Here is a 24,114-nt window from a genome sequence, read left to right as displayed (position 1 = left end):
GTGTGTGTATGAAATTTGATTGCATTCAATCAAAGCTAGCAAATTTTTGAGTTTCACATACTAGAATTCAACCTGACTCCTCAAGCATGAGTTTAAAATCATCAGTTAATACAAGTTGGAGTTGGAATTTTGACCAAACAAGTTCAACTTGGGTTGATTATCAATACGAGTTCGTATTGGAATTTTGACCCAAAAAAAAAAAACTGGATTCGTTTGCACCTTCACCCCCCTAAAATTCTTTCTACTTTTCAAACTTTCCCCCCACGCCAAACTTTCCGAACTGATCCTGTAACCTGGAACGACATCAACGAACGGCGTCGTTTTGGTTCAATTTGTTTTCTCCTCCGCTCCAGAATCGCCTGCATTCTCCTCGTGCTGCAGGATGATTTGCAATGGCATCTAAGTTGAATTCCAGGTTCTTTACCCGGCTAATCTTACCAGCCTTCGTCCTCCTTTTCATCTATTCCACTACCCTCCTCTATACTCCCTCAGGACCCGCAAACAAATCCCAGATTGCAATTTCAGCCCCACACCCGGACCCAAACCCAAACCCATGCAGCATCTTCGAAGGCAAGTGGGTAACCGACCCAAATCGCAAGCCCATGTACGATGAGACCTGCCCTTTTCACAGAAACGCCTGGAATTGCCTCAGAAACCAAAGGGCTCACATGGGTCGGATCAATTCTTGGAGATGGGAGCCCCGAGACTGTGTTTTGAACCGGGTTGACCCGGAGAAGTTCTTGGGTATGATGAGAAACAAGAACATTGGGCTTGTCGGGGATTCGTTGAACGAGAATTTTTTGGTTTCTTTATTGTGTATTTTGAGAGTGGCTGACGAGGGTGCTAAGAAGTGGAAGAGGAAAGGGGCTTGGAGAGGAGCTTATTTTCCTATGTTCAATGTTACTGTTGCTTATCATCGTGCTGTTTTGCTGGCCAAATACCAGTGAGTATACTGAATTTGTTGCCTTTTCTTTTCGTTTTCAATTTTTCAGTACATTTATTTGGTTATCTTGAAGTTAAATTCTGCTTAGATTTCGTCCTTGTCTCGTTAATTTCGACAAAGATGCCAACTTTCACTGGAAACGAACTTGATATGTATAATCAAAAAAATAAACTTGAAATGTTTGATTGGCCTTTATATGCATCTCAAGAATCTGCTGTGGGGAAAAAGGATGAAGCATTACCAAGAAGATATGTTTGCAAGCATATGGGTATGGATGATTTTGTGTTTCATCTTGTTTCCTATTCTGCTTTTCTAAGCTAGAAGTGACGGGAAAGAAAAAGAGGAAGTAGAGCAACTTAAGCAGCTGCTTGTCGAAAATAATCTGATCCAAAACCATAAATGTCCTACATCATTTTTTAGTTATTTTTCCCGATTGTATTAATAACTTTTGGTTATTTTATTACCTTTTTTCAGTATAGATGGCTAAATGGAACGGCATCTTTGAAGTTGTTACTTTACTCTTCTTTTCTTAAATTGCAAAAAATGCATGGGTCTTATAATCCATCTTGTGATGCATTTAGTGTTTGGAAACTACAATCTACATTGCAATATGTCACTAATTAACCAGCGGGAACACTCTTGCGCCTGCAGCAGTATTCACATATTGCTGACAAAGTTTGATCTTGATCATAAATATGTATTACAGTTACATGATTTTGTTCAGTGGTCACCTATATGTAATTGTTTTAGCAAGTAGAGGAATATTTCTGACATCAATTAGATGTTTGCCATTTGGTGGTAATAAATAGGAGTATAGGACAGTTGCTAGTTTTTGACTCGACAAAAAAGCTGATTAACTCATGGCAGCTTCTTGATTTTCGTCCTGCGACGATTGATTTTTTGTTTTGAACAAAAAACTTGAATGTATAAATTCATCACATTCATGCTTCCAGTTGTCAAATCATGTAATACTGTGACAAAAGTTGGGTTTGATCTTGAAAATTCATCAAGATTGACAGACCCCTTTTTTCTATCTGAAATGACTTACAGCTTTCATCTGTTATTCATTGAGATTTTGTTCATCTACTTTGGAAATGGCAAGCTTACTTGCTCTTACTGATTAAAAAAAGGTGGCAGCCAAAAGATTCTGTGCTTTCTGATGGAGATGGAGTAAAAGGAACATATCGGGTGGATGTTGATATTCCTGCAGATGAATGGGCCAACATTGCTGATTTCTATGATGTTTTAGTATTCAATACTGGTCATTGGTAATTCTACGTTCTTTTTTCCCTCAAAGTTAATAGAATAGCCAAGTTTTTGTATTACTTATCAATCCTGATATGAATTCTCAACCAGTTTAGCCTTGTGAATAGAAATATCCTTGCAAGACGCAAAAACATATATTACAGGCTGGAATTTAAGTTCATACATCATCATTAATATGATGCAGTAATTCTGCCTTGTCCTGAATATTTGTTACATCAATCCTTCGGTGCTGTTTGGGCAGTCAGTAGTGTGCTTCTTTTGTTGGTGCTATATGATGATTTTCAATTCAACTTGGAGATATATGATAGTAACATTTGAAGCTTGGCTGATCCTTTTCTGTTTATGGAAATCTAGGAACAGATATGGCTGATCCTTTTCAGACGTGTTTGGTTTTTGTTCTGATGGGTTATCTTCTCCAGGTGGGGCTACGATAAGTTTCCTAGAGAGACTCCACTTGTATTTTATAAGGCTGGGAAACCAATACATCCTCCCTTTGAAATGTTGGATGGACTTAAAGTTGTTCTTAAATCTATGGTTGCTCACATATGGGAAAAATTCCCTGAAAAGACACTGAAGTTTTGGCGGTTGCAATCACCAAGACATTTTCATGGTGGTGAATGGAATCAAAATGGTAGTTGCGTGTTTGATGAGCCTCTCGAAGAACCTCAGGTATAAATCGTGCATGCTACCAGCTTGTTACCTTTTATTGTTTTGGTCTTCTACTCTTCCTTGCCTGGACATTTCAGTTTTCTTTTGAAAATATGTCAAAATAAGATTAAATTGTTTCAAAGTTTTTGTCTTTAAAAGCCTAGGTTACTATTTTCAAGCATTTAGAGATATTCTGTAGTTTGTGTCCTTTTGAAGCGTTCTTCTCTTTCAAGGACTGTTACTGCAAATAGGAAGAGGATGATTTCAATAGAGGAAATTATCTTCAGCAGCAGTCTTTTCCTATAATATAGCTAAGAACAGTTTCCTCCTGATACCTGAACAGCTTGACTTGTGGTTCAACCCCAGCAACAATGGTGTAAACAAAGAAGCCAGACTGCTTAATCATCTAATCCAGGAGGCATTGAAAGGCACAGATATCAAAACACTTGATCTGACTCATATGAGCGAGTACAGATCAGATGCCCATCCAGCAATTTGGTTGGGAAAGAAGGACGCGGTGGCTGAATGGGGTCAGGACTGCATGCACTGGTGCCTTCCAGGTGTTCCTGACACATGGGTTGATATCTTGTCACAGCTGATCCATTATCACCTGGGAAGTGGGTAATTGCTGCAGGCTTCATGTGGAGGTCTACCGTTTCTGGGAAAATCATACTGAAGTTTCTGCAGCTGCTGCTCCAGATGCATAACTGTAGTGAAATGCGATTTGGCAGTTAGATTTGTAACATCAGATTGTTGAGGCTTCTGCAGAGCACCATCATGCAGCAGCTATGGAGTCTGAAGGAACAATATAAGAACTATTATTCTTCACCCCGTTTTGCTTTCATTTATGGGTGGGGATAGGGAATGTAACCAGACTTACCTTGAGCACATTGTCATGTGAAATATTTTCCAGTTCCCTTCTTTATCCCCTTCCTGGGGATGAGGCTGCTGGAGATGCAAATAGAGATGGTGAACAAGTAAAAGCTACATAGGTTGACAGCTGAGATGAAACTTAGATTGGATTGATCTGTATCATCCACAACACATAACTAATTTATTGTTGTTCATGATTCATTTATTCTTTATCTGGGTTCTAGTTAATACATCTTGCCCTTTGCCTGTCAGTGCTTTGAAATCCCATCGTACATGCAATAATCGTATAGGCATCCTGAAAGCAAATCTGATTCGGCCGAGGGCACCTCTGCACAAGTGGTTCTTGATGCGGCCGAGTTAAAGAGCACTGTATAGTATTTGTTTTATTGCATTCGCTGAAAATCTGATGTGCACGTTACGAGGTTTAGGAGGCCTACCTATCAGCTCCATTGGATTGAAAATTATTATTTGGCTTGATGCTAACTACTGCAACATTATTCATGCTTTACCAAATAAAGCCTCGCAAAATTTGCTCAAAAGAGAAATGACATCATTTTCTAAAATGCCGTCCTCAATGGACATGCTGGGCGGGGAGGTGAAAGCCCAAGAGGCCCAAAACTACAAGAGTCGTTCGCAGAATTGACCTTCCTACTCTATCCTAATCTAGGGGAGACGTGAGGCTAAGGAGGCTGTGGTAGGGGATTAGTGAGTATACAGATTCAACTAAATTAAGGGAGTGTTATGACATAATTCTTAGATTTTTTTCGCTACGGGCGAAATTTGAACCTTCACCTACAGTCCAATGAGGACTTAAGTCCCTCCCTGGTGGCACTGGCGTGGTTGGTTCGCAGAATTGACCAAGAGTATGAATTCGTATGAAAGCTTGCGAGCAGGAGGCTAATTGACCAAATTGCTCTAACTGCCGGAAGAAACCGAAGGTGAACCGCCTGACGCCGACTCAAATCAAGAATCTCACAGAAATTTCATAACATACCAACGAAGATCAAATCAAGCCTCCAACTCTCAGTATTAGAGATCTAAACCCACAAATTTTTCTCAATGTCCTTCAGAGTTAATCTTTTCGCCCCAAGACCCCTTCAACAATTCCCAAAACTCCAAACCAATACATTCCTCTCGTATTCTTCCTCCAGGCCCCAGCTCATTAACACATCGTCGAGGCTTCGATTCTCGATTTCATGCACCAGCGGCAATAACAGCTTGAGCGACGCAGAGCTTGCATTAAAGTTGGCCAGAGAGGTTGAAAAATTGAACTCTCAAATCGTACAAAGAGAGGAGGCCTTGAATAAGAGCAGAGAACTCTTGTTTAATGAGTTGAGCAGCTACATGGGCTCGAAAGTTGAAGAAGCCGGGAAGAAATGGAGGAAATTGAGCGAAGATGAAAAGTGGGCTGTGGTTAATGGGTTTGTTTCTGAATGGAGTGATAACTTTCATCCCTTGTCTGCTAGATCTGTCAAAGAATTAGTTGATGAATACTTGGTTGATGAGAAAAAGGCCCTGGTTGATTCTGGTACAATGTTATTTCCTAGTTTGAGAAAATTAATAGGATTCTCAGGACACGATTCGAGCAGTAAAGGATAAGGTTTATGTATTTTAGGATTCTTTTTTGTTTCGTCATCCATTTTGGAAATGTTAACGTTCCATGCATGAGAATCCCTCTGAAACTGTGTCTCGGCAGCTGGAATCGTTAGCTTCTATTGATCATTCTTTCTGTCAGTAGAGAAGGGCAAACGCCAGTTTGCCTCAAGACTCTATTTTTTTCCCCCTTAGTACAGACCTCCAGCTAGTTTGCCTTGAGACTCTATTTTTCTTTTTCCCTTGGTGCAGACCTCCAACTGCTAGATGCTTTCAACATAAGCGCAACTTTTGCCATTGTTTGAACAAATCCTAGCGTGTCCAAGAAATAGAATGAAAGCTCTTGAATTTTCCCCAATGGCTCAATAAAGAACCGTTAAAATGGTTAGGAAGAATTCCTTGCTACTTATTAAATTAGAATTTTTTTAAAATTTTTTTTCCAGAAACAAACAGGATTAAGATAGTTTTGGGATGAGATATGGATTTGCCACAGAGCTCAAAGGAACAAGATGCCAGTGGAAAAATATTTAGTGCAGCTAAGGACTGGGAAGCGCATGCTGGCGATCACACTGTAACACCCAGCAGCAAGAGCAAATGAGAAGCCAAAGGCTCCATTCTCTCTGCACAGTAAACAGAGAGAATATTGTGACAAGAGAACATTGCTACCTCATGTTCTACCAATCTATTTAACTTTAACCAACACCAATGAGAAGCATGAATTGCCGGACATAGTAGTATCTCATGCACGGTCAAGACCCTGTCAAAAACATATGCTACTAGGTACAGAAGCCATCAAACTTTTAAAGAATTCTATGCACAAAACTCCATAAAATACCACTTAAAAAACCACCCTAAGACATTTTTACGGAAAAGCAGTGACGCGGGGAGTCCATATCAAAAGAACAGCTGTCTACACTGTGTAACTGAAGCATCCTGCGGACAGTATGGACACTTGAAGCTCCGCGTACTGTTTTTAGATAGCTTATGGATTGAGTGCTTGCAGAGGACGTGACCGCAGGGCAATAACATGGGTGGATTCTCTTCACTGCCTTGCTCCCTACTAACTGGGCAGACAAATATTGAGTGATATTGAAATTCCTTCCCCAACTCCACTGGTACTGGCAACTGCTTCATTGCTAGCCACTCCTGTTTCTTTGCAGCCATTACAGTTGCCAACTTCAACAAGGTAGGCAAACCTTCAATCCCAGCAGCTAGAGCCACACTCAGAGGACTTGGCGATGACTGCCCCAAGAAACTGCAAAACTGCTCAGTTATTTCCTCTGTCATTTTCTCCCAGTTGCTTGGGTCAACCAACTCAGAATAAGGCGATGAGTCCAGCTTTCCTACCCACAAGAGACAACCCATGAGCTTCTGTATTTCGTCCATGTGAACAGAAGCCAAAGGAGCAAGATATGTTTTGGCATAGTCAAGTGCATCTGCTTGGCATCTTTTCTGCAAAATCTCCACAAACTGCAGCTTATGAAGTTTTAGCTTAAGGAACAAACCACATTCTTTCAGTTGTTCAAAGTTTTCAGAAACCCACTGCAGAGCAGGCTCCAGGTTCCTCAATTTCATAGCCTCAAGAATTTCATGCAGCTCAACGAACTTCAATCTAAGTGAAATGGCCTCTGGTTCTCCAGCCTCTTGTATTAAGGAATCAGCAACATCAAACAAACCTTCACGGTAAAAATGGTTGAGGATGATCTGATGTAAGGTGTGTGGATCAAAATCAACATTCCTATAAGCCTTTGATATATCAGGATTTAGAGTCTTGTCAAGGACCTTCTGGTACTTGTTCAGACTTAGGTTTAACTCTTTCTGTGATCCCTCTAGCTGATTCAAGGGGGCAATCATATTGAGCTTATTTCTAAGTTCATCAAGAATAGATCTCTGATCGATTGGAGATGTAGCAACATCATCAGATTGAATGTCTACTAAAGCCCAGGTAGCAACATGATCTGATTGAATGTCAACCAATGCCTGTTCAACTTCATGCCTGACCTGGTCAATCACTTCCTGGGATTTGGAAATAGATAATTTTTGCTTCTTACCAACTCGATCAAATGCATCTCTCAAAGAACTCAGCGGCATTTCCAGACTGCTGGTGCTCATAAATTCCTGCAACAGGTTACATGAAAATTTGACTCATCACAAAATAAATGTGTAATAAGAAAAGGATTTGAACCATCCACACATCTCCAAGTTAACAGACACTCAGAAAGAAAATCCAACTTCAGCTCCTGATGTATCCGATTTGCATGCTCGTGGAATCAAATTATATACCAGACAAGATATTATCATTAAACACTAGTCCCCTTCCAATCTTCCTCTGATCACCAGATACATCAAATCTCAAATTTGAAAATACACAAATAATCAAAGCAAGAATAGCTAACACGCTTGTAGGTCGCCAACACGATGTCACCTGTCATTAATGGAACACTTGAAAGCCATGCACCAAATAATAGCTTTCCAAAATGATTCTATCACTTAAAATTTTTTGTAGTATTTTCCCCCTTAACATCATAAATAATTCCTTTTTTGCCAGGGTCCAAAAACCCAACAGCCGATCATGCAAGAACTAAGTCAGATGCAAAAAGAAAATGGCGATGACTTCCACCAAATAAGCCTCTAAACCCTGCACACAACTCACTAACCAAATATTTCTTAACTTAATTAGAAAAAGAAAAAGGCCTATGATCGTCGTCACCTGGGGAGGAGTCTCCAGTAAATAAATAAACCCATATTGGCATAGGAAAATGAAAAGAAACAGATTATCAGAATTCCCAATTAGTTGGCAAAGCAAGAAGCAGTAACCATGTAATCCTGCAATTGTGGTGTATTATTTAGGCAAGAAAATGATCATGTAATCGGAAACGGGAAAGGGTGCAGGGAATTAAATAAATACGAGGAAAGAATAAAAGTTACAGTACCTAAATACGGCTGGGAGAGTCGGGGGATTAGAGAACTCTGTGTGAGGAAGCGAAGAGCAGACTATCGAGGGCAACTCGTAGACTGTGGGAGTCCAATTCGCCGACGAACGGCACACGTGTGCTACTGCTATGGGTTTTGTCGCCAGAATTCTACGTATGAAATCTATATAAATAGTACTAAAATATCACACCTTGACTGTATTTGATTTTGCTTTAGTATGTACTGTCATTTAAGTTGGAGATTTTTTTTTTATATATACTAAAAATTTGAATGACTATATACACGAAATTCTGTGAAGGAAAATATTTGCAAATTAAGATTAATTATGTGAAGGGAATATTTTCAAAATAAGATTTTCATTACATTTTCTAATAGTTTTTTTTTTTTTTTTGGGGTGAGGGAGTAGGGATCCAATGATGTTAATGATTGTTGGAAGAATGTATTAAAATTTATGGGTAGGTTGAACGATGTACGTTAAAAATTATAAAGAATTTTAATTTTTTTCCTGAAAATTAAAACAATAACAATTTAAAAAGTAAACAAAGATTGAAACTATCCCTCATCAAACGTAATACTATTGCAAAGAGTTGGCAAAGGCGATTTGAAAATCAATAGCGTCTGTTAAATTAAATAAATGCCAATCTTCTATTTCTCTCCGTTGGAAAATTACTTTTTTTCTTTTTATATTATTGATTGTCCATTAATAAACACTACCATATTATTGATTTTGTTGGGTCCGCACGCCTCATCCCAATCAAAATCTTGAACGGAACTAAAACCCAAGAAACATATAAAAAGGTTTCCGAATCAGAAATGAGGCAGGGACGGTCGTACCGATGACCGTCCTTGAACGGTTAATGGTCATAGTCTGACCTCCAAAATTTGTATGACTGAGATTACAAGTTGTAACTCGATTTCCACGCCATGTGTGAATCTCATAAAAATTTGCTCTAAAGTTACACGATATGCAAAAAAAGTTACACAATATACAAAAAAAATTATGCGTAATTGAAAATGACCAAAATCGTCCGGGACGATTGCAGGCCCCGAGTCCGACCGAATCACATTCCCCTGAATCCGCTCCTTGAGACAAAATATCAATTCTTCAATGAGTCTTTCGCCCTTGTTTTCGCTTTTGTTTTCGAGTTTCCTTCCCGTTGTTTGTCTACTGTCCCAACAAAAATTTGAAGAGTTAAAAAGACGAGCAACTTCATAGAACAACTCCATTTTCCTTTCCTGTTTCCGACAAGACAAAAATCACACCCAAGGCAGACGAAAAAGAAACAAGCCCTTTGCCCGTATGAATAACCAATAATTGAATCACTGTAATTACCTAAAACAGAAACTTTCTTAATCCATTGCTTTCCTCCGGTTAAGGGAGTTAGTAATGAAAGCTGACAAAATCAGCTTCAGCCTAAATAAGCTTTTATCTACTTCCCTGTTATCTTACTTCCTCGAATGCCGAGCTCAATTCTCTATCCACTTTGGAAACTGTGGGTTTCTAGGATGCCGGATATACAGTACAATAAAAGTACAGACTTACAGCACTCCCCGTTTGAGGAGTTAGGACGATAACTAGCCATGATACTCGAACAAAATACCACTGTAGGAAGGTTCTGTTCATCTCAATCCCGGTTGGAAAGTCCAACCACCTTGGGAGCTTACTTCTGGTTTTTTTCCATCTTGCTCCTTATCTTCTCTTCCAAAACAGAAATCTCTGTATCCAGTCCAAATATCCTGTTAAGAGCATGCATATTCTCAAGAGTCTCGCCGAGAGACCGGTTGCCAGTACCACCACACCTCAGGTGCTCCATTGGTCCGTGAAGTAGCTTGTTGACAATACCCATACTCAAGTCATATATAGCTTTCTTTTGGCTCTTTGACACATCATTTCCCATTTTTGACATACACTTGTCGAGCTCTGAAGCTCTAATTCTTTCAGCGTAAGCACGAAGCTTTTTAATGGTTGGAACAGTCTCGAGGGAGTCTTTCCAAGCTTCAAATTTAACGACTTCCTCCCAAATAATTCCCTGAGCTTCCGTTGCTTTCTGCAATCGGTCCTCCTTCGTAGCTGCCACAACTTCCTTAAGATCATCGACATTGTAAACACGTGCGGTTTCAAGATCCGAAACAGGTGATTCCACATTTCGAGGAACAGATATGTCAATAAATAGTCTATGTCCAATATCAGGCCTGACAGGGGGAAGTGTCTGAACATGCTTTTTCAGGAACAATGGCGCATCTGAAGCTGTGCAAGTAAATATTACATCAGCTTCAGCAGCACATGTGAACATCTCCGACAAAGATCTGTAGACTATCTCAACATCCTTAAACTCGTCTTTAATGGCTGAAACTCTGTCTTCAGTTCTGTTGACTACCACCATTTTCGTGCACCCTTTTGCAACCAAGTGTTTGATGACAAGTTTGCCCATCTTGCCAGCTCCAACAACTAACACTCTGGCAGTTGTGTAAGAAGACTGTGGAAGCTTAATCTGAGCAAGCTCCACAGCAGCTGAACTAACAGAAACCGACCCAGTTGAGATGCTAGTTTCAGTTCTAACTCTCTTTCCAGCTGTGATAGCATGCTTAAACATCCCGCTCATCTTCCTGCCAAAGCCAGGGACACCCTGTCCAGAGTTAACCACATGTTTTACCTGTGCTAGAATTTGGCCTTCTCCAAGAACAAGAGAATCAAGCCCAGAAGATACTTCAAATAAATGCCGTGTGACATCCTTGTTATATAGCAAAAAGCGATGCTGACACAGCTCTGATGTAGGAACTCCACTTTTCTGACAATGAAGAAAAGAAAAGTCAAAGCTAAGTTTGTCATACAATTCATATGCACTAAAGAGCCTTTCTCAACCAACATCATTAGTGTGAGCTCAACGGCAACAACAGAAGAAAAAATGAGCAACAACAACAACAACAGAAGTCCTTATGGAGACAAGAGGAAGAATGTTTCACTCCAGAAACAACCACAACAGGTTGCACCACTTATTGTTGCAGTTGTCGACATAATGTTCCAAATTCTTAGTCAGGATATGAATTTGAATATTCTTATTTATATAAAAACTAACTAGAGCACCAAAAATCATTTCATGAAACCTGAAGCATGAACAAGTTGCTAAACTAGCAAAATTAAATACTTTTTATTCTTTTTTGGAACAAACACTTCTACTGTTTCTTCTATTGATGTCTCAAAAAAATTTCATTGCCAAATACGAGGATAACAAACAGGACTAAAACTGCTCATCAGATAAATGGAATAGATTGGAACCTTAGACATCCAGTCCATGACTTCTTTGACCCCACGATGCTGAGACAGAGCCACAACATATATCTCCATCCTGTTACATGTACTCAGAATAGCAGCTTCATCAATATGATGTAAACCACAAAGTTCACTAATTGATTGAGGCCATTGAGCTTCTGGAATGGATAGTTTCTCTCTGATCTCAACAGGAGTGGTCCGAAAGTTTATCCCTATAACCATAATACTGCTACTTTCCTTCGTATACCCTGAAAAGAGAAACAGTACATATACCCTAATCAGTTTCCTGCAGTTGTAATCAATATAAGTCATATCTAACTGCATTGTAAACAACTATAAGAGGCAATCCCCACAGGAAAATCTTCTTTTTGCTGTTCTGCAGTACCTTGCTCAAAAATTTTATCATGTTGGGATATCTCTTATTTATCAACTAATCGCTGCAATTTTCGAGATAATGCCCAACAAGAAAGGCTATTAAGGCAAATATTAATACTTAAAACAGCAATTGAATGCTCATAAAGTTGCCCAAGTTCCAAACCATGTACTTGAATAGCTCCAATACGTGATCAAACAAGTTAAAATTGAGAACCTACTTAATTTCTTTGTTTTCTTTTTTTCTCTATAACAAAAAAGTTCGACCCTTTTGCTTTATGATGCTTCACATCTCCAATTAAACTCGCACATGAACACCAAAAATAGAAATCAACATCAAGTCCGCTTTTGTTTCTCAGCCAAATTAAAAAAAAAAAAGTGTTATACGCCCAAAAAACCCAGATGAAAATTTAGAATCCCAGGTCACAGGAAAAAGAAAAATAGACTGAGAACAATAATAATGAGCTACACATACAAATAAACAGTACTATCTTACATGCAGTTTGCATATGCGGCAAGCAAGCCCACGTTCAAGATAAAAAAAATACAAAATAAAAAGGATAGGAGGCTTACGATCAGCGGCAGATGTTTTGAGGAGCTCCAAAGCCGAGAGACTCGAAGCCCTGGATCCGATCTCGTCTACAACTTGGCATTTAGGGTTTAACGAAAGCGGCCTTGTTTTCTTCTTAACCTTCAACCCCTTTCGAAGAGTTCGAGCTTGATAGGGAAAAGTAGCTGAAGAAGAAGAAGAAGAAGAAGAAAACTGAGCAAAGCTGCCTAAATTATTGAAACGGAGAAGCCCACTGGTATCCATTCCCAATTTCGAATCCAAAAATCCAATTGAAGTCACGAAGCCACTCGCAGCCGCCATAAAAATCGATAGAAAGACTAAATTCACAAATTAATTAATTCAATCAATCAGAATTAGCAGAAAGAAGAAAAATCAAGCGAGACAGCTCCGAGACCCCTTTTCTTATATACTAGTATTATGTGATTGAAGATGATGAATAAAACCAATTTTCAGAAGAATTCAATGACGAATGGGAGCGTAATCAAATGGGTTAGGTGGAACGAGCAGGAACTTTTCAAAGTTCCCAACTCCCAGGCGTTGGATTGGTTGAATAATATTGGGTTGGAAGGGATGGGGCGGGCTTTATAGTTGACATTTTTGACGCTCTTTTTTCTTGAATTTCAATTCCTATTTTTCCTTCTTCTACAAGGACAACTCGGGCGTGCGCTAACCACGCGGCTTTAACCTTGCAGGTGTTTTCCTAGTAGAACTCTGATGAGATGGAGCTTGGTCGGAAAATGGAAATTGGATCTTGAATGGGTAGGCCGCCCGTGAGCATGTTGTTTGACCAAAAGAAAAAGGACAAAACGGGTACGCATGCTTCGCACGTGCTATATTGTATTGACCTTCCAAACCATTTTTTAGTTCTTTTAAATGTTTTTGTTTATAAGGAAAGCACGTAATTGATTTTGAATTCCAAAATTGCGAGAGTTTCCTAGTTATTTTATAGAAAATATATTTCCACATTGTAGCTTGGAAAAAAAAAAAGGTATCCATACATCCAACTTCCAAGTGCAATGATGTCTCATCTCTAACATATGCATTTGGGTAAAAGATATTTGAAGTTTTTTTTTTTAAATAACATTATAGCACTTTGCACTTGTCATGATCTGTTGTTTGTTATATAAAAAGTGATTAAAAAAATAAAAAGTAAAAAAGTGATTAAAAAACGTATTTATAATATAATCAAATAATTTTTACAAATAATGGCTAATCCAAAAGCGCAAAATTTATTTGAAACTCATTTTCGATTCCAAAATTGCACCAGTTTGCTAGTTATTCTTTTGGGCACGGTGCTCACTTGATATAATCATTAATCAAATTATGCTAAACATTTAAAATAAAAATAAAATAATAAATCCGTAAATTAAAGTGCTATGATGTCCTATCTCGTTACCCTTTACGGATTATTTGAGAAATTGAGATAGACTTGGTACTACTATCAATTTGTTTTCAGAAAAAAAAAAAATTTTACACTTAAGAAAGGGTTATTATCACTTTACCCCCTTAACGTTTGGTGCTACTATCAATTTCCCCCTTAACGTTATCTTTTAGTCACTTTACCCCCAACACTAACGGTCAAACTTAACGAAATTTGTTAATTAAAGTCAAAAGACATGCTTAACCCTTAAAATTATTATCACTTTATCCCATAAAATATAGTCTCATTGTCAATTTACCCCCTAGAGTTATTTTTTAGACAATATATTCTACCATTAAACCAACTTAACAAGTTAAAAAATTTTAGAAGAAAATACCATTCTCTTTGTATAATAAAAAGAATAAAAATTTAAAGTGACTCTTCTCCTTTTTAGTATCAAGAAAAAAAGTCAAAATATTAATTTTTTTCTTGACAATTTTATTAATATTAAAAAATAATAGAAAGATGGAAAGGGGGGGAAGGTGGAGGGAGAGAAAGCTCAATTCTTTTTTTAAAAAAATTACAAATGAAAAAGAATTAAATACTTTTATTATTTTAAAATTATTTCACTTTTTTGTTTACCATCAAATTTCAATCCTAATATCGACAACCTTAAAGTAATACGATAATATTAGACTTTTCTTTATTTTCTTTTTTTGCAAAATCTAATTTTTTGTCTCCTTCTTTCCTATCTCTTTTTCTTTTCCTAGTATTAATAAATGTAAAAAAAAAGAAATTTGAGAAAACCCTTTATTTTTATATTTTTCGATCTCTTAAAGTACAAAAAAAAAAAAAAGGAATTACCATTCCAACTTTTTATTTTTAATTATATATAAAAAATGGTAAATATATTTAAAATTTTTTGACTATATAAGTTAAATTAACGATGAGGTAAAATGCCTAAAAAATAATGTTAGAAACTAAAGTGATTGTATCACTATAATCTAAATGAATAAAGAGATAATAACAATGTAGTAATGCTATAAAATGACAGGGTATTTTTGTCCAAAATTTCTTAACATGTTGAGTTGAATTACTTATGGGGGTAAAGTGACTAAAAGATAACGTTAGAGGGTAAACTAATAGTGGCGATATAGTTTAAGGGGGTAAACTGATAATAACCCCTTAAGAAATGTGATAGCAAATTATATATGATCACATATGAAAAAAATGGTTTATAAGTAAATTGTAAACTATGTGTATCTAATTATTTGTCTTACAATAATAACATTTTATGGATATATAACATTCACTTTTGTGTGAAGAACAAATATGTTATGGATTAATTTTTTATATACTAAAAGTATATATATTTTCACAATTAGATGAATAACACATAATTCAATTTTGAATTTAAAACTCAAATTTTGCATGTATGTTGTGTATCAAAGCGTGTGATAATATATACACCATCAATATATATAAAATTTACTCATATGTTATATGTATTAGCACATAATTAATCCGTACTTCATAAATATCTTGACAAGTCCATACTTCATCTAAAAAGCTTCTCCAGACAGGGCTTAATTTTTGCATGATATATCTTGAAACGGCAGTTTTTTTTTACCCTGCAGTGCCTAAGGAGGACACGAGTATGAGCGGAAGGATTAATCGACGGCAATTAGTGACATAATAAACTCATTTATGACTTAAACGATTGATATTTTCTTGTAGCCAATTGCACGAAGAACAAAATAAGAGGAAAAACGCTTATTGCAAAATTGAAGACTTCTTTCAAGCACGATGACAACTATCAATTTGACAATCTGTTACTTGATGCAACGGGGGCTCGTGCCCATGAATTTGTTCATTAGGTGATTGCTAAATCATTCGTTCGCATCATCATAGTTTTCTTTTCTTTTTTTTTAGGTAAGTATATAATATCAGAGCTAGAAGCTTAAAGGATCGACTAAAATATTTTTTTTTTACCATTATCTTGGAGGTTCAAGTTTTTATTTTTCTTTTCACAATCAGGTCCCAGAAAGGATCATCATAAATCCAATTACAATGGGGCAACTAGTTTGTATCTTGGCGTCTTGCTTAGCCTCCGGCTGGGATTATTTTCTTGCAAGTGCTGGCCTAGTTGGTGAGTATAAATTATTCTTTGATAAAGCAAATAAACTTAATCTACATCCTCGACATGTGGGAGTAAACATAAAATGTGTAACAATAAGGCTTTGATCTAGTGGTTAAATTGAGTTCACGAGACTTAGAAATATTGAATTAAGTCTCCATAAGGCTTCATTTGGGATTGGGGTATTTTTACTAAAAGGTGCTTTTAAAGGATAAATGCATTGTTAAGTTTTAATGTGTTTGGTGAGCACCATTGTTTAGGAGCAGAGCTTTTCGATAGTAAAGCACAAGTTTAAAATTGATATTTTTAAAATAGTTTTTGTATTTAAAAAATAAAAAAAATTAACTTTAACAATTTTATTATAAATTTGAACTAAATAAAAACATAACTATGTTTTAGAATTTTAAAATTACATATTATTTTCAAATAGAGAAAAAGCTTACTCAAGTATGCACCAAACAATATGATCAAAAGTTCTACTACCCGAAATATTTTTTTACAAGTCACCACAATCCTAAATAGTTCTTAAATATGAGTTTCTTCTTTCACTTGATGGTGGGTTAGTTTGCTTCTCTCACTTTATGTAAGTTAATTTACAGTAATATTCAATATTATAATTCCATCGAGTTTTTTCTCTCATTTTATGTGAGTTAGTTTGTGTGACGCCCCCACTTCTTTCAAGGGCGAACCCAAGGATATTAGCTGAACGTCTGCCCAACTCTCGTCGAGACTCACTATAATTAATAATTCAAAACTAAAAATACTTCAAATAACTTTAATATATATATTTAAAGTGCTCCAAAACACTTCATACTTACAATTAGTTAGCTTTCAATCTTAATACAACTCAAAAGAATATGTACTACAACCATCTGCTATAATACAACTTAAAATTTTCAAAAGAAAACAGTTTAATACTATTCACGGGTACTTTCGGTCTTGAACCCTGTTAAGGAAAACAAAAATGTGAAATGAGCTACACAGCCCAGTGAGATTCTAAGACACTCAAACAGTTCTAATAAATCAAGTAATTTGAGTATAACACATGTATAGTTCAAGATTGCACATTGGCACATTAACATGAAACAGTTATAATTAGGGTAAAAAACAAAAAAATCCCTGTGGTAAGTCTAATACACAGAAAAGCCTCCTATGATTTCAAAATATACAATACGATACCTCATACTTTGAACTAAATTATAAAGATGACGGAATCCGTTAAACTTAACGGAAATGACTTATTGGAATTTAAAAAAAAAATTTATACCTAATTTTTATCAAATATATCTATTCTACCCCTTAATCCTCAATTCTCTCTACTTAGAGAATAAAACAAATGATTTTTTTGAGCTGTCTTTTGCTTAATTATATCAGTGCATTTTTGTCATTTCGTCCATTTCTGTTAAGTTTAACGGATTCCGTCACCTTTACAATTTAGTTCAAAGCATGAGGGGTCATGTTGTATATTTTGAAACCATGAAAAACTTTTCTGTGTATTAGGTTAACCACAGGGGATTTTTTTTGTTTTTTACCCTTATAATTATACAGAAATAAACACATATTGAACGATACGGTGTTCCAGTGGAACCATTTCGGTCAACTTCACCTTATAACTTCAGATCCTCTCGATTTGTCTGGCCATCACCTTATCCCTCTAGTAGTAATACTCGAGTATATTGAAACGGTATTCTAGGGTTTCAACCTACCCGATCGAACCTAGTCCTATATTGAAACGGTATTATAGGGTTTCAACCTACCCGATCGAACCTGGTCCTAATTCGAGCAGGTTAGTAACCAAGGGCAAGACCCAATTCAGCTTAGAGCTTACAACATGCACAAGTAATCAAGTAAATCGGTAAACGGTAATAATTCTCGATTAACGGTAAAAATCTGTCATTTTAGTAGGTCGAGTGAGATAAAATACATACTCGCTTTAAAACAGTGGACAATTTCATATGAGCAATTATCAGTAACACTTAAACACGTAAGCAATATGCGGTAATTTCATATGAACATGTAATTTACGATAATCAAATAATCAAGTAAACAGGTAATCAAGTAAATCGGTAAACGGTAAGTAATCACGGTTAATGGTAAACGGTAAACGGTAAACGGTAGTAGTTCACGGTTAATCAGTAGACATTTATCATTTTAGTAGGTCAAATGAGATAAAGTACACACTCGTCTTAAAACGATGGAAAAGTTCATAGGACTAATTATCGGTAGCACTTACTAGTTAAACACATAATGACCATGGAGAAAACATGTCGTAAAACTATTCAAGTCATATACTCCTATATGGAATACTCACAAATTGAAAATATGTGAGTAAAGAAAGTCGTTAATGATCAATTTCGGAATTCTCTTCGAGACCTTCTTGATCGTTTGAAGAAAAATGACCAATAATCACCCTCACAATTTCACAAATTTCTTATCAAACAAGAAAAAATGCACACTTGCTTTAGAATTCAAGTCAATGTCTTTATAAGAGCTTCATTTTATCGAAAGTTAAGATTCAAAATTGTGAATTTTAAAGTTATCGAGGAAACTCATATCCTCCACATAATTGGGTTCAAAACAATTCCAAAATTTAATTTTTTAAGAAATCGGCAAATTTCAACTTTGTGCATCAAATTTAAAAAAATCATATCTTGCACTCAATAAGTCCAAAAATAAAAAATTTAATACCATTGGAAAAAAGATCCAAGGTACTAAAAGTTCCTATAAGACACTTTTCCAAGTTTCTAAATGGAAAGTATTCAGTTTCCAGCTTAAAGTTTCAGTTTTGAACAAGCAAGGTAGACTCGGTTTTGTTTTCCGACAATCTTTGAAAATTCGACATAATTCACAGAAAGTGAACTAGCCTTTGGAATTCATAACACAATAAGTGTTCCAATCAAGGTTTCAAACACAATAAATAGAACTGAAATCGGAGTTTTGAACGTCAAAATATAGTAGCTCAAATTTGGTCAAAAACAAAGACTGTTGGGTCAATTTTCTAGATTTGAAAAACAACTTTGGGATATCATTTACATATCAAAACGATCTTAGATTGACACCAAAATTGGTACAATTCAACTTCCATATGAGAACTACTCCTCTATCAAATTTCATTTGAAAATTCACACGGGAAGATAGTTTAGACTACCAAAGTTCAGAGAATTTTCAAGGCAAATCTGCCTTCTCTTGTTTCCTTTTTCTTTTCGAACATCTTACCCCAATAAAATCAACTCGAATCTGGCTCATTTGTGAAACAAAAATCTAAGGAACATCTAATATACATTTTGGTAGATTTTTGAAATCAAATTTTTTCAAAACAACAAGTTCTAAATCAAGTTAGGCCATTCGGCTAGCAAAATGAGGATTTTCCAGATTTGGTACAGTTCGGTAATTAGACCACATTTCACTCAATTTAACTTATAATTGAGTATGGTTGGTGGCGTTGGAAACTATATTCAAAAGGTTACAATTCATCAGAAGGAGTCGTTTTGAAATTTAGTTCATAACTAGATCAAATTCAAGCAACAAACCTCAGCTCATTATTGACTCTCGAGCACAGCAGTAAAACAGAACAGATAATTTGGGTGAACTAGTACGGCTCACTCAAGTTGAATCAAAAAATATATTTTATACCGTTAGAAAAACGGCACTTGATTTTGACATCTGAACAGAGAGATATGCTCGTTCAAAATCACTGCCAGAAGACCCCTGTTACACGATTTCCAGTTTTGTTCTTGCCAAAAACTCAATTTTTTCTCAACCAAATCAGGTGATTTTCGGTGAAAACTTTCTACACAATCTACACGACATATCTACATCAGTTTCAAGATCATTTGATCGCCATAAATTCGAGTTAAGGTCTCAGCAAAAATAGGACAGAATTGGTCAGTAACCAACCGAAATTTTTTCTCAACTTTCCTTTCAATTTACCAACAAATCTCATCTTGTTTACCACTTAATTAATACAAACAACACTTCTAATCATCATCTCAGCCCAATATATCCATTGTGGGATTTCATAGAGGAAGAGAGTGTTTTGTGTCTTGTGTGTTTAGCTTGTAAGAGAAGCTTGAGTGATGAATAGCTAGCAAACTTGGGGCCAAAGAATGTAGTTTTTCTCTCCTCCTTTTACCTTTGGCTGGCCAAGAATGAGAGGTGGTGAGGGAGTGGTTGTGTAGTGAAACTTGAGGAGAAAGAATGAAGAAAAGCTACCTTAAGTTGTGCTAAAAGTCAACTCTCAAAAGTGTCGCGCGCGATTTTCGTACCTCCGTTTTCTCTCCGGTTTGTTTCAATTGTGCACTAAATCTTAATTGTAATTCATTTAACACTATAATTATTCACTCTTAATAGTCTAGTATAAGTTTCTCAAGTCTCCGTTTAACCATTCCAACTCGATATACGCGAAATTTCAATTCGCGCGCAATAAGACAAAATTTACGGGAAATTCATATAACGATTATATAATTAACTACTACTAATGTAATTAATTATAAAATAACCATTTTAAAAATAAAACATGAGTCCTCAATTCTCCAAAATTATTGTACGCTCGGATCGATTAGTAACTCGAAAAATGTGTACTCGCTATTTGTTTATTAAATGAGCCCTAGAAAATTAAATTTACTAATGAAACGTTTTAAAAATATAATTGAGACATTATTCCATATAAATGGATTTAAAATGATTGAAATAAATTATTTAGAGAAAACGGGTGAATAAATATTTAAATAAATCATAAAAATAGAATTATAAGTGAGAAAAATTCGGGTCCTCCCAGTTTGTATTGCAAATCACTTGTAGTGTTATAAAAAAAATAAAAAAGGAAAATGTTGGGTAATGGATCTAACGTCCTATTTTATTTTATTTTTTTTTAAAAAAACCACCCATACATTCATTGGCGGTGTAAAATTACCTTCGGAAGTTTCCTAGTGGACAATATTCCATCAAAACATAAAAATCATTTTGCTGGCAATGGCATGTCCAGAGGCAAATCTGCAAATGGCGAACGAACAAACCGCATACATATCCATCCAAGTCCGTGGGTGAGCAATAAGAACTCGTTTATTTAATTATATTTTTCAATATAAGGAAAGAAGCAAGCGTTGTTGGAAAATCGTTATCCGTTATTGACGATGAATTGAATTAAGCTGAATTTATTTTGGCGCCCTGCAAAACAAAACCCTCCAAAGATTATCACAAATGGGTTCTCAAATCATGAAAATATCACCAATTGCTTCTTCTAGAACTACAATTTTCAATTCCACCCCTTTGCTCCCAAGAACATTTCTCCCAAATTCAACTCCCCCTGTTACAGGTCTATTCAAGGCCAAGTTTAGACCTTTATCCTATCGACCACTTAAAGAAAGCGATTTGGCACCTTGGTTTGGTGCATCGGTTCACTATCAGAGCAAGAGAGGCATCAGAGGTGGGGTCGTAGCCATGACTGCTGCGCCCGGATCAGTTCAGAAGTCTGAGGAAGAATGGCGTGCAGTTCTTTCTCCTGAACAGTTCCGCATTCTCAGACAAAAAGGGACCGAGTATGTTTTCTTCTTCATTTTTATTTTTTACCGGAGCTTTTGCTTTATTCCTCGAATAAATTCTTCAAACTTTCTTGTTATTCGACAATTTTTTTCCTTGTTTGGTCTGATGTCGTTCCTGGTTGTGCTTGTAGCTTTAAAGGCTGTCGTAAAATGTTTTCTGCAAGGGCCAAGGAGGCCTTGGGTTAGGAATCTTGGGATGATTTTTTTTTTTTGGGGGTTTTTGTTGTTGGGGGGGGGGGGGTGGTGTCAATTGGATAATTCACCACCTAGGGGAAGCTAATTACAGAATTTGGTACGTCATGGTTGACAGACTCCAAAATATGTTATACTAAGCTCTTGGTGCTCTCTGATACCAGTCATTTGGCTAAATAATCATCTACTTTAGGAAACGAACAGTGAAGGCAAAGGTGCCACTGCATCTTCTCTATCTAAGGGATGAAGGACAATGGATAGTTGCATGAGGTAAAGGGTTAAATTCTTGCAATCTTACTGTCCCATTTAATTGAAATTGTTGAACTACCCTAGGGTAAAATCTTGGCTGTGGAATCACCAATTTTCACATTGTGAAAGAATATTTCGCTCTCTGTGCAAACCGATCCTCTTGTGATGCACTACATACACTTAGGTATCGAACCTCTACTTACCATTTCCACTAATTTGTCGTATGTGTAAAAGATGGCCTCCGAAAATCACCTGTTAGTCTGTTACTGCTAATTTGTCATATGTGCAAAAGATTGCATTGGCAGGCTCCCGCATCAGACATAGCTTTGAAAGGTCCTCTAGTTTTATCTTATGACAAAGACAAAAAATACAAGTTCTTGACATGCTTGAGAAACAGACAGAATTCTTCCTCTTGCAAAGGGGAAGGAACAGCAGTACCAAAGTGACAGAGAGGGCTGAGGGATGGTAAACCATAGAGAGTTGAAATAATTAAGTAAAAAATCCTAATTGTCTTTCCCCAGCCCCATGATGGAAAACACAGATTATAGAGAGCTTAGAAGAAACATATGGTATCTTTGACGAATTGCATGCGGAAGAATTGCTCCATTCAGCCTCTCCTTTAAAGAGAAAGGGTAGAAGTAGTAGTAGGATATAGTGATACATTTTATTCTTCTCTTTCTAAAGACATGCTGTAAAAATAAACAATACTGAGCATGAGAGTGACTCAAGGATTCATTTCTGTATATCATTTGATAGGTGTTACGCTGAAGCTGTAGTCAAAAAGAGCAAACGCTGCAGCTGAACAATTTTAGTGTACTGACTTTTATGCATATACTTGTATGAATTATGACCGTGATATATAGATCCTTAGCTCAGGCTGAAAGACACTAGCTCTCCATGCTATGCAACCTAGCTCCTTGTGCATCAGTTATTTATCTTGTTAGCGTTATTCATGCTTCCAGAGTGCAAGGGGTGAATGTTTTGACTTACTATTGCTTTATGTGATGATAATCCACTGGAGTTCTCCACAGGTATCCAGGTACAGGGGAATATGACAAGTTCTATAGTGAAGGTGTCTACAACTGTGCAGGATGTGGAACACCCCTGTACAGGTCCACAACTAAATTTAACTCTGGATGTGGATGGCCAGCGTTCTATGAGGGCATTCCTGGTGCAATAAATCGCACTGTGAGTTTCATTCTCATATTCTTGTGCTCTATCTCCGCGTTGTTATTTTTTCGAAGTATCATTCTGACGAAGTTTTCTGTGCTAATGACCATACCTGTTTGATCTTCAGCCTGACCCAGATGGAAGGAGGATAGAAATTACATGTGCTGCTTGTGGTGGGCATCTTGGTCATGTGTTTAAGGGTGAAGGATTCCCGACACCAACAGACGAGCGTCATTGTGTCAATAGCATTTCACTCAAGTTCACTCCTGCAAATTCTGATGCCAAAATATGAACCTTTTTCCTTATTCTGCGCCCTCCTTCTGCATCTTCTGTCTTAAACATAAAAGTAATTTTGATCCATTGATGGATAATGATGTTGTGCTGTTGAAATAAATATTTCTTGTTACGTTGAGGATATACTGGTTATCGATGTCATGTATGTGCGCAAGTGCAAGGGTGTCCAGAAGTGAACTTGGTTTTGGCAACAGAAATTATGGAACTAGTTATCACTTATCAAGGGAAAATGATCTGTGATCGTTGAATCTGCTCGTTCAATTTGAATTTACTACTGTAATATGATTAAGAAGTTTTTGTGCAGCATCCTTTAGTCATCCGCCCACAAATCAGGTTCAGTTTAGTTAATTTTATTCTTTTGTTGGTAAGAAGAGTTGGTGGTTTCATTTCATGCTGGAGAGAAAAGTTGGGCATGCAGTGCAGTTGGTGTGAATTTCGGAGACCATTATATTGCCTGCTTCGATTTGCACACGAATGTGAATCGGCCATTTGATTTGGTGTTTGAGCAAGCGACATGAATAATGTCTACTGCTCGTATCATGGAATGGAAACAAGATGCCAAGTCTGTCCTGCCCGTGGCTTCGACGAGGGAGGTCCGTTTCAGGATTTGATAGAAGAGTATCAGATTTTTGCGCTGAACATGGCTGTATCAACTATCAACCAACTCGACTCGACTCGTCCAAATCTCTTGGGATTTAAAT

At 36.6% G+C, this 24,114-nt stretch overlaps 4 protein-coding genes across 6 annotated transcripts; 2 read left to right on the top strand and 2 right to left on the bottom strand.

Annotated features, from left to right (window-relative positions):
* The first annotated feature begins 41 nt into the window (after nt 1-41).
* On the top strand, nt 42-3,935 carry LOC113726558 (protein trichome birefringence-like 12). Its single transcript, XM_027250342.2, has 4 exons — nt 42-943; nt 2,074-2,211; nt 2,629-2,878; nt 3,201-3,935. Exons 1-4 carry the CDS (start codon nt 393-395, stop codon nt 3,480-3,482), a joined length of 1,221 nt encoding a protein of 406 aa, XP_027106143.2. The 5' UTR covers nt 42-392; the 3' UTR covers nt 3,483-3,935.
* Nucleotides 3,936-5,966: 2,031 nt separating this feature from the next.
* LOC113726557 (protein RMD5 homolog) lies at nt 5,967-8,430 on the bottom strand. 2 transcript variants are annotated; one of them, XM_027250341.2, is made up of 2 exons: nt 8,257-8,430; nt 5,967-7,441 (listed from the first exon to the last, which is right to left on the bottom strand). In XM_027250341.2, the coding sequence occupies exon 2, from the start codon at nt 7,433-7,435 to the stop codon at nt 6,218-6,220; it is 1,218 nt and encodes a 405-aa protein (XP_027106142.1). In that variant the 5' UTR covers nt 7,436-7,441; nt 8,257-8,430; the 3' UTR covers nt 5,967-6,217. The 2 variants fall into 2 exon arrangements, with proteins under 2 accessions (XP_027106142.1, XP_071931056.1); XM_072074955.1 differs by lacking the exon at nt 8,257-8,430 and adding an exon at nt 8,034-8,240.
* Nucleotides 8,431-9,171: 741 nt separating this feature from the next.
* On the bottom strand, nt 9,172-13,026 carry LOC113726555 (glutamyl-tRNA reductase 2-like). The gene is made up of 3 exons (XM_027250340.2): nt 12,474-13,026; nt 11,535-11,776; nt 9,172-11,046 (listed from the first exon to the last, which is right to left on the bottom strand). Exons 1-3 carry the CDS (start codon nt 12,769-12,771, stop codon nt 9,919-9,921), a joined length of 1,668 nt encoding a protein of 555 aa, XP_027106141.1. The 5' UTR covers nt 12,772-13,026; the 3' UTR covers nt 9,172-9,918.
* Nucleotides 13,027-20,896: 7,870 nt separating this feature from the next.
* Nucleotides 20,897-23,536, top strand: LOC113726554 (peptide methionine sulfoxide reductase B5). 2 transcript variants are annotated; one of them, XM_072074953.1, is made up of 4 exons: nt 20,897-21,010; nt 21,283-21,505; nt 22,981-23,137; nt 23,247-23,536. In XM_072074953.1, the coding sequence occupies exons 2-4, from the start codon at nt 21,408-21,410 to the stop codon at nt 23,409-23,411; spliced, it is 420 nt and encodes a 139-aa protein (XP_071931054.1). In that variant the 5' UTR covers nt 20,897-21,010; nt 21,283-21,407; the 3' UTR covers nt 23,412-23,536. The 2 variants fall into 2 exon arrangements, with proteins under 2 accessions (XP_071931054.1, XP_027106140.1); XM_027250339.2 differs by having other exon boundaries at nt 20,951-21,505.
* Nucleotides 23,537-24,114: the final 578 nt, after the last annotated feature.

The sequence above is a fragment of the Coffea arabica genome, chromosome 2c (assembly GCF_036785885.1).
Source record: "Coffea arabica cultivar ET-39 chromosome 2c, Coffea Arabica ET-39 HiFi, whole genome shotgun sequence".
In the NCBI taxonomy this organism is placed as follows: domain Eukaryota; kingdom Viridiplantae; phylum Streptophyta; class Magnoliopsida; order Gentianales; family Rubiaceae; genus Coffea; species Coffea arabica.
Note: the sequence above shows the minus strand (reverse complement) of the source record. Positions and strands in the feature narration are given on the sequence as shown.

Excerpts from the sequence above, each read along its gene's own strand:
- LOC113726558 (XM_027250342.2), top strand. The coding sequence starts at position 393 with ATGGCATCTAAGTTGAATTCCAGGTTCTTTACCCGGCTAATCTTACCA. Across the intron at positions 944-2,073 it reads GTTTTGCTGGCCAAATACCA|GTGGCAGCCAAAAGATTCTG; the intron begins GTGAGTATACTG and ends GATTAAAAAAAG. Across the intron at positions 2,879-3,200 it reads AGCCTCTCGAAGAACCTCAG|CTTGACTTGTGGTTCAACCC; the intron begins GTATAAATCGTG and ends ATACCTGAACAG.
- LOC113726555 (XM_027250340.2), bottom strand. The coding sequence starts at position 12,771 with ATGGCGGCTGCGAGTGGCTTCGTGACTTCAATTGGATTTTTGGATTCG. Across the intron at positions 11,777-12,473 it reads CAAAACATCTGCCGCTGATC|GGTATACGAAGGAAAGTAGC; the intron begins GTAAGCCTCCTA and ends TTCTCTTTTCAG. Across the intron at positions 11,047-11,534 it reads TCATGGACTGGATGTCTAAG|AAAAGTGGAGTTCCTACATC; the intron begins GTTCCAATCTAT and ends CTTCATTGTCAG.
- LOC113726554 (XM_027250339.2), top strand. The coding sequence starts at position 21,168 with ATGGGTTCTCAAATCATGAAAATATCACCAATTGCTTCTTCTAGAACT. Across the intron at positions 21,506-22,980 it reads CTCAGACAAAAAGGGACCGA|GTATCCAGGTACAGGGGAAT; the intron begins GTATGTTTTCTT and ends AGTTCTCCACAG. Across the intron at positions 23,138-23,246 it reads CTGGTGCAATAAATCGCACT|CCTGACCCAGATGGAAGGAG; the intron begins GTGAGTTTCATT and ends TTTGATCTTCAG.
- LOC113726557 (XM_027250341.2), bottom strand. The coding sequence starts at position 7,435 with ATGAGCACCAGCAGTCTGGAAATGCCGCTGAGTTCTTTGAGAGATGCA.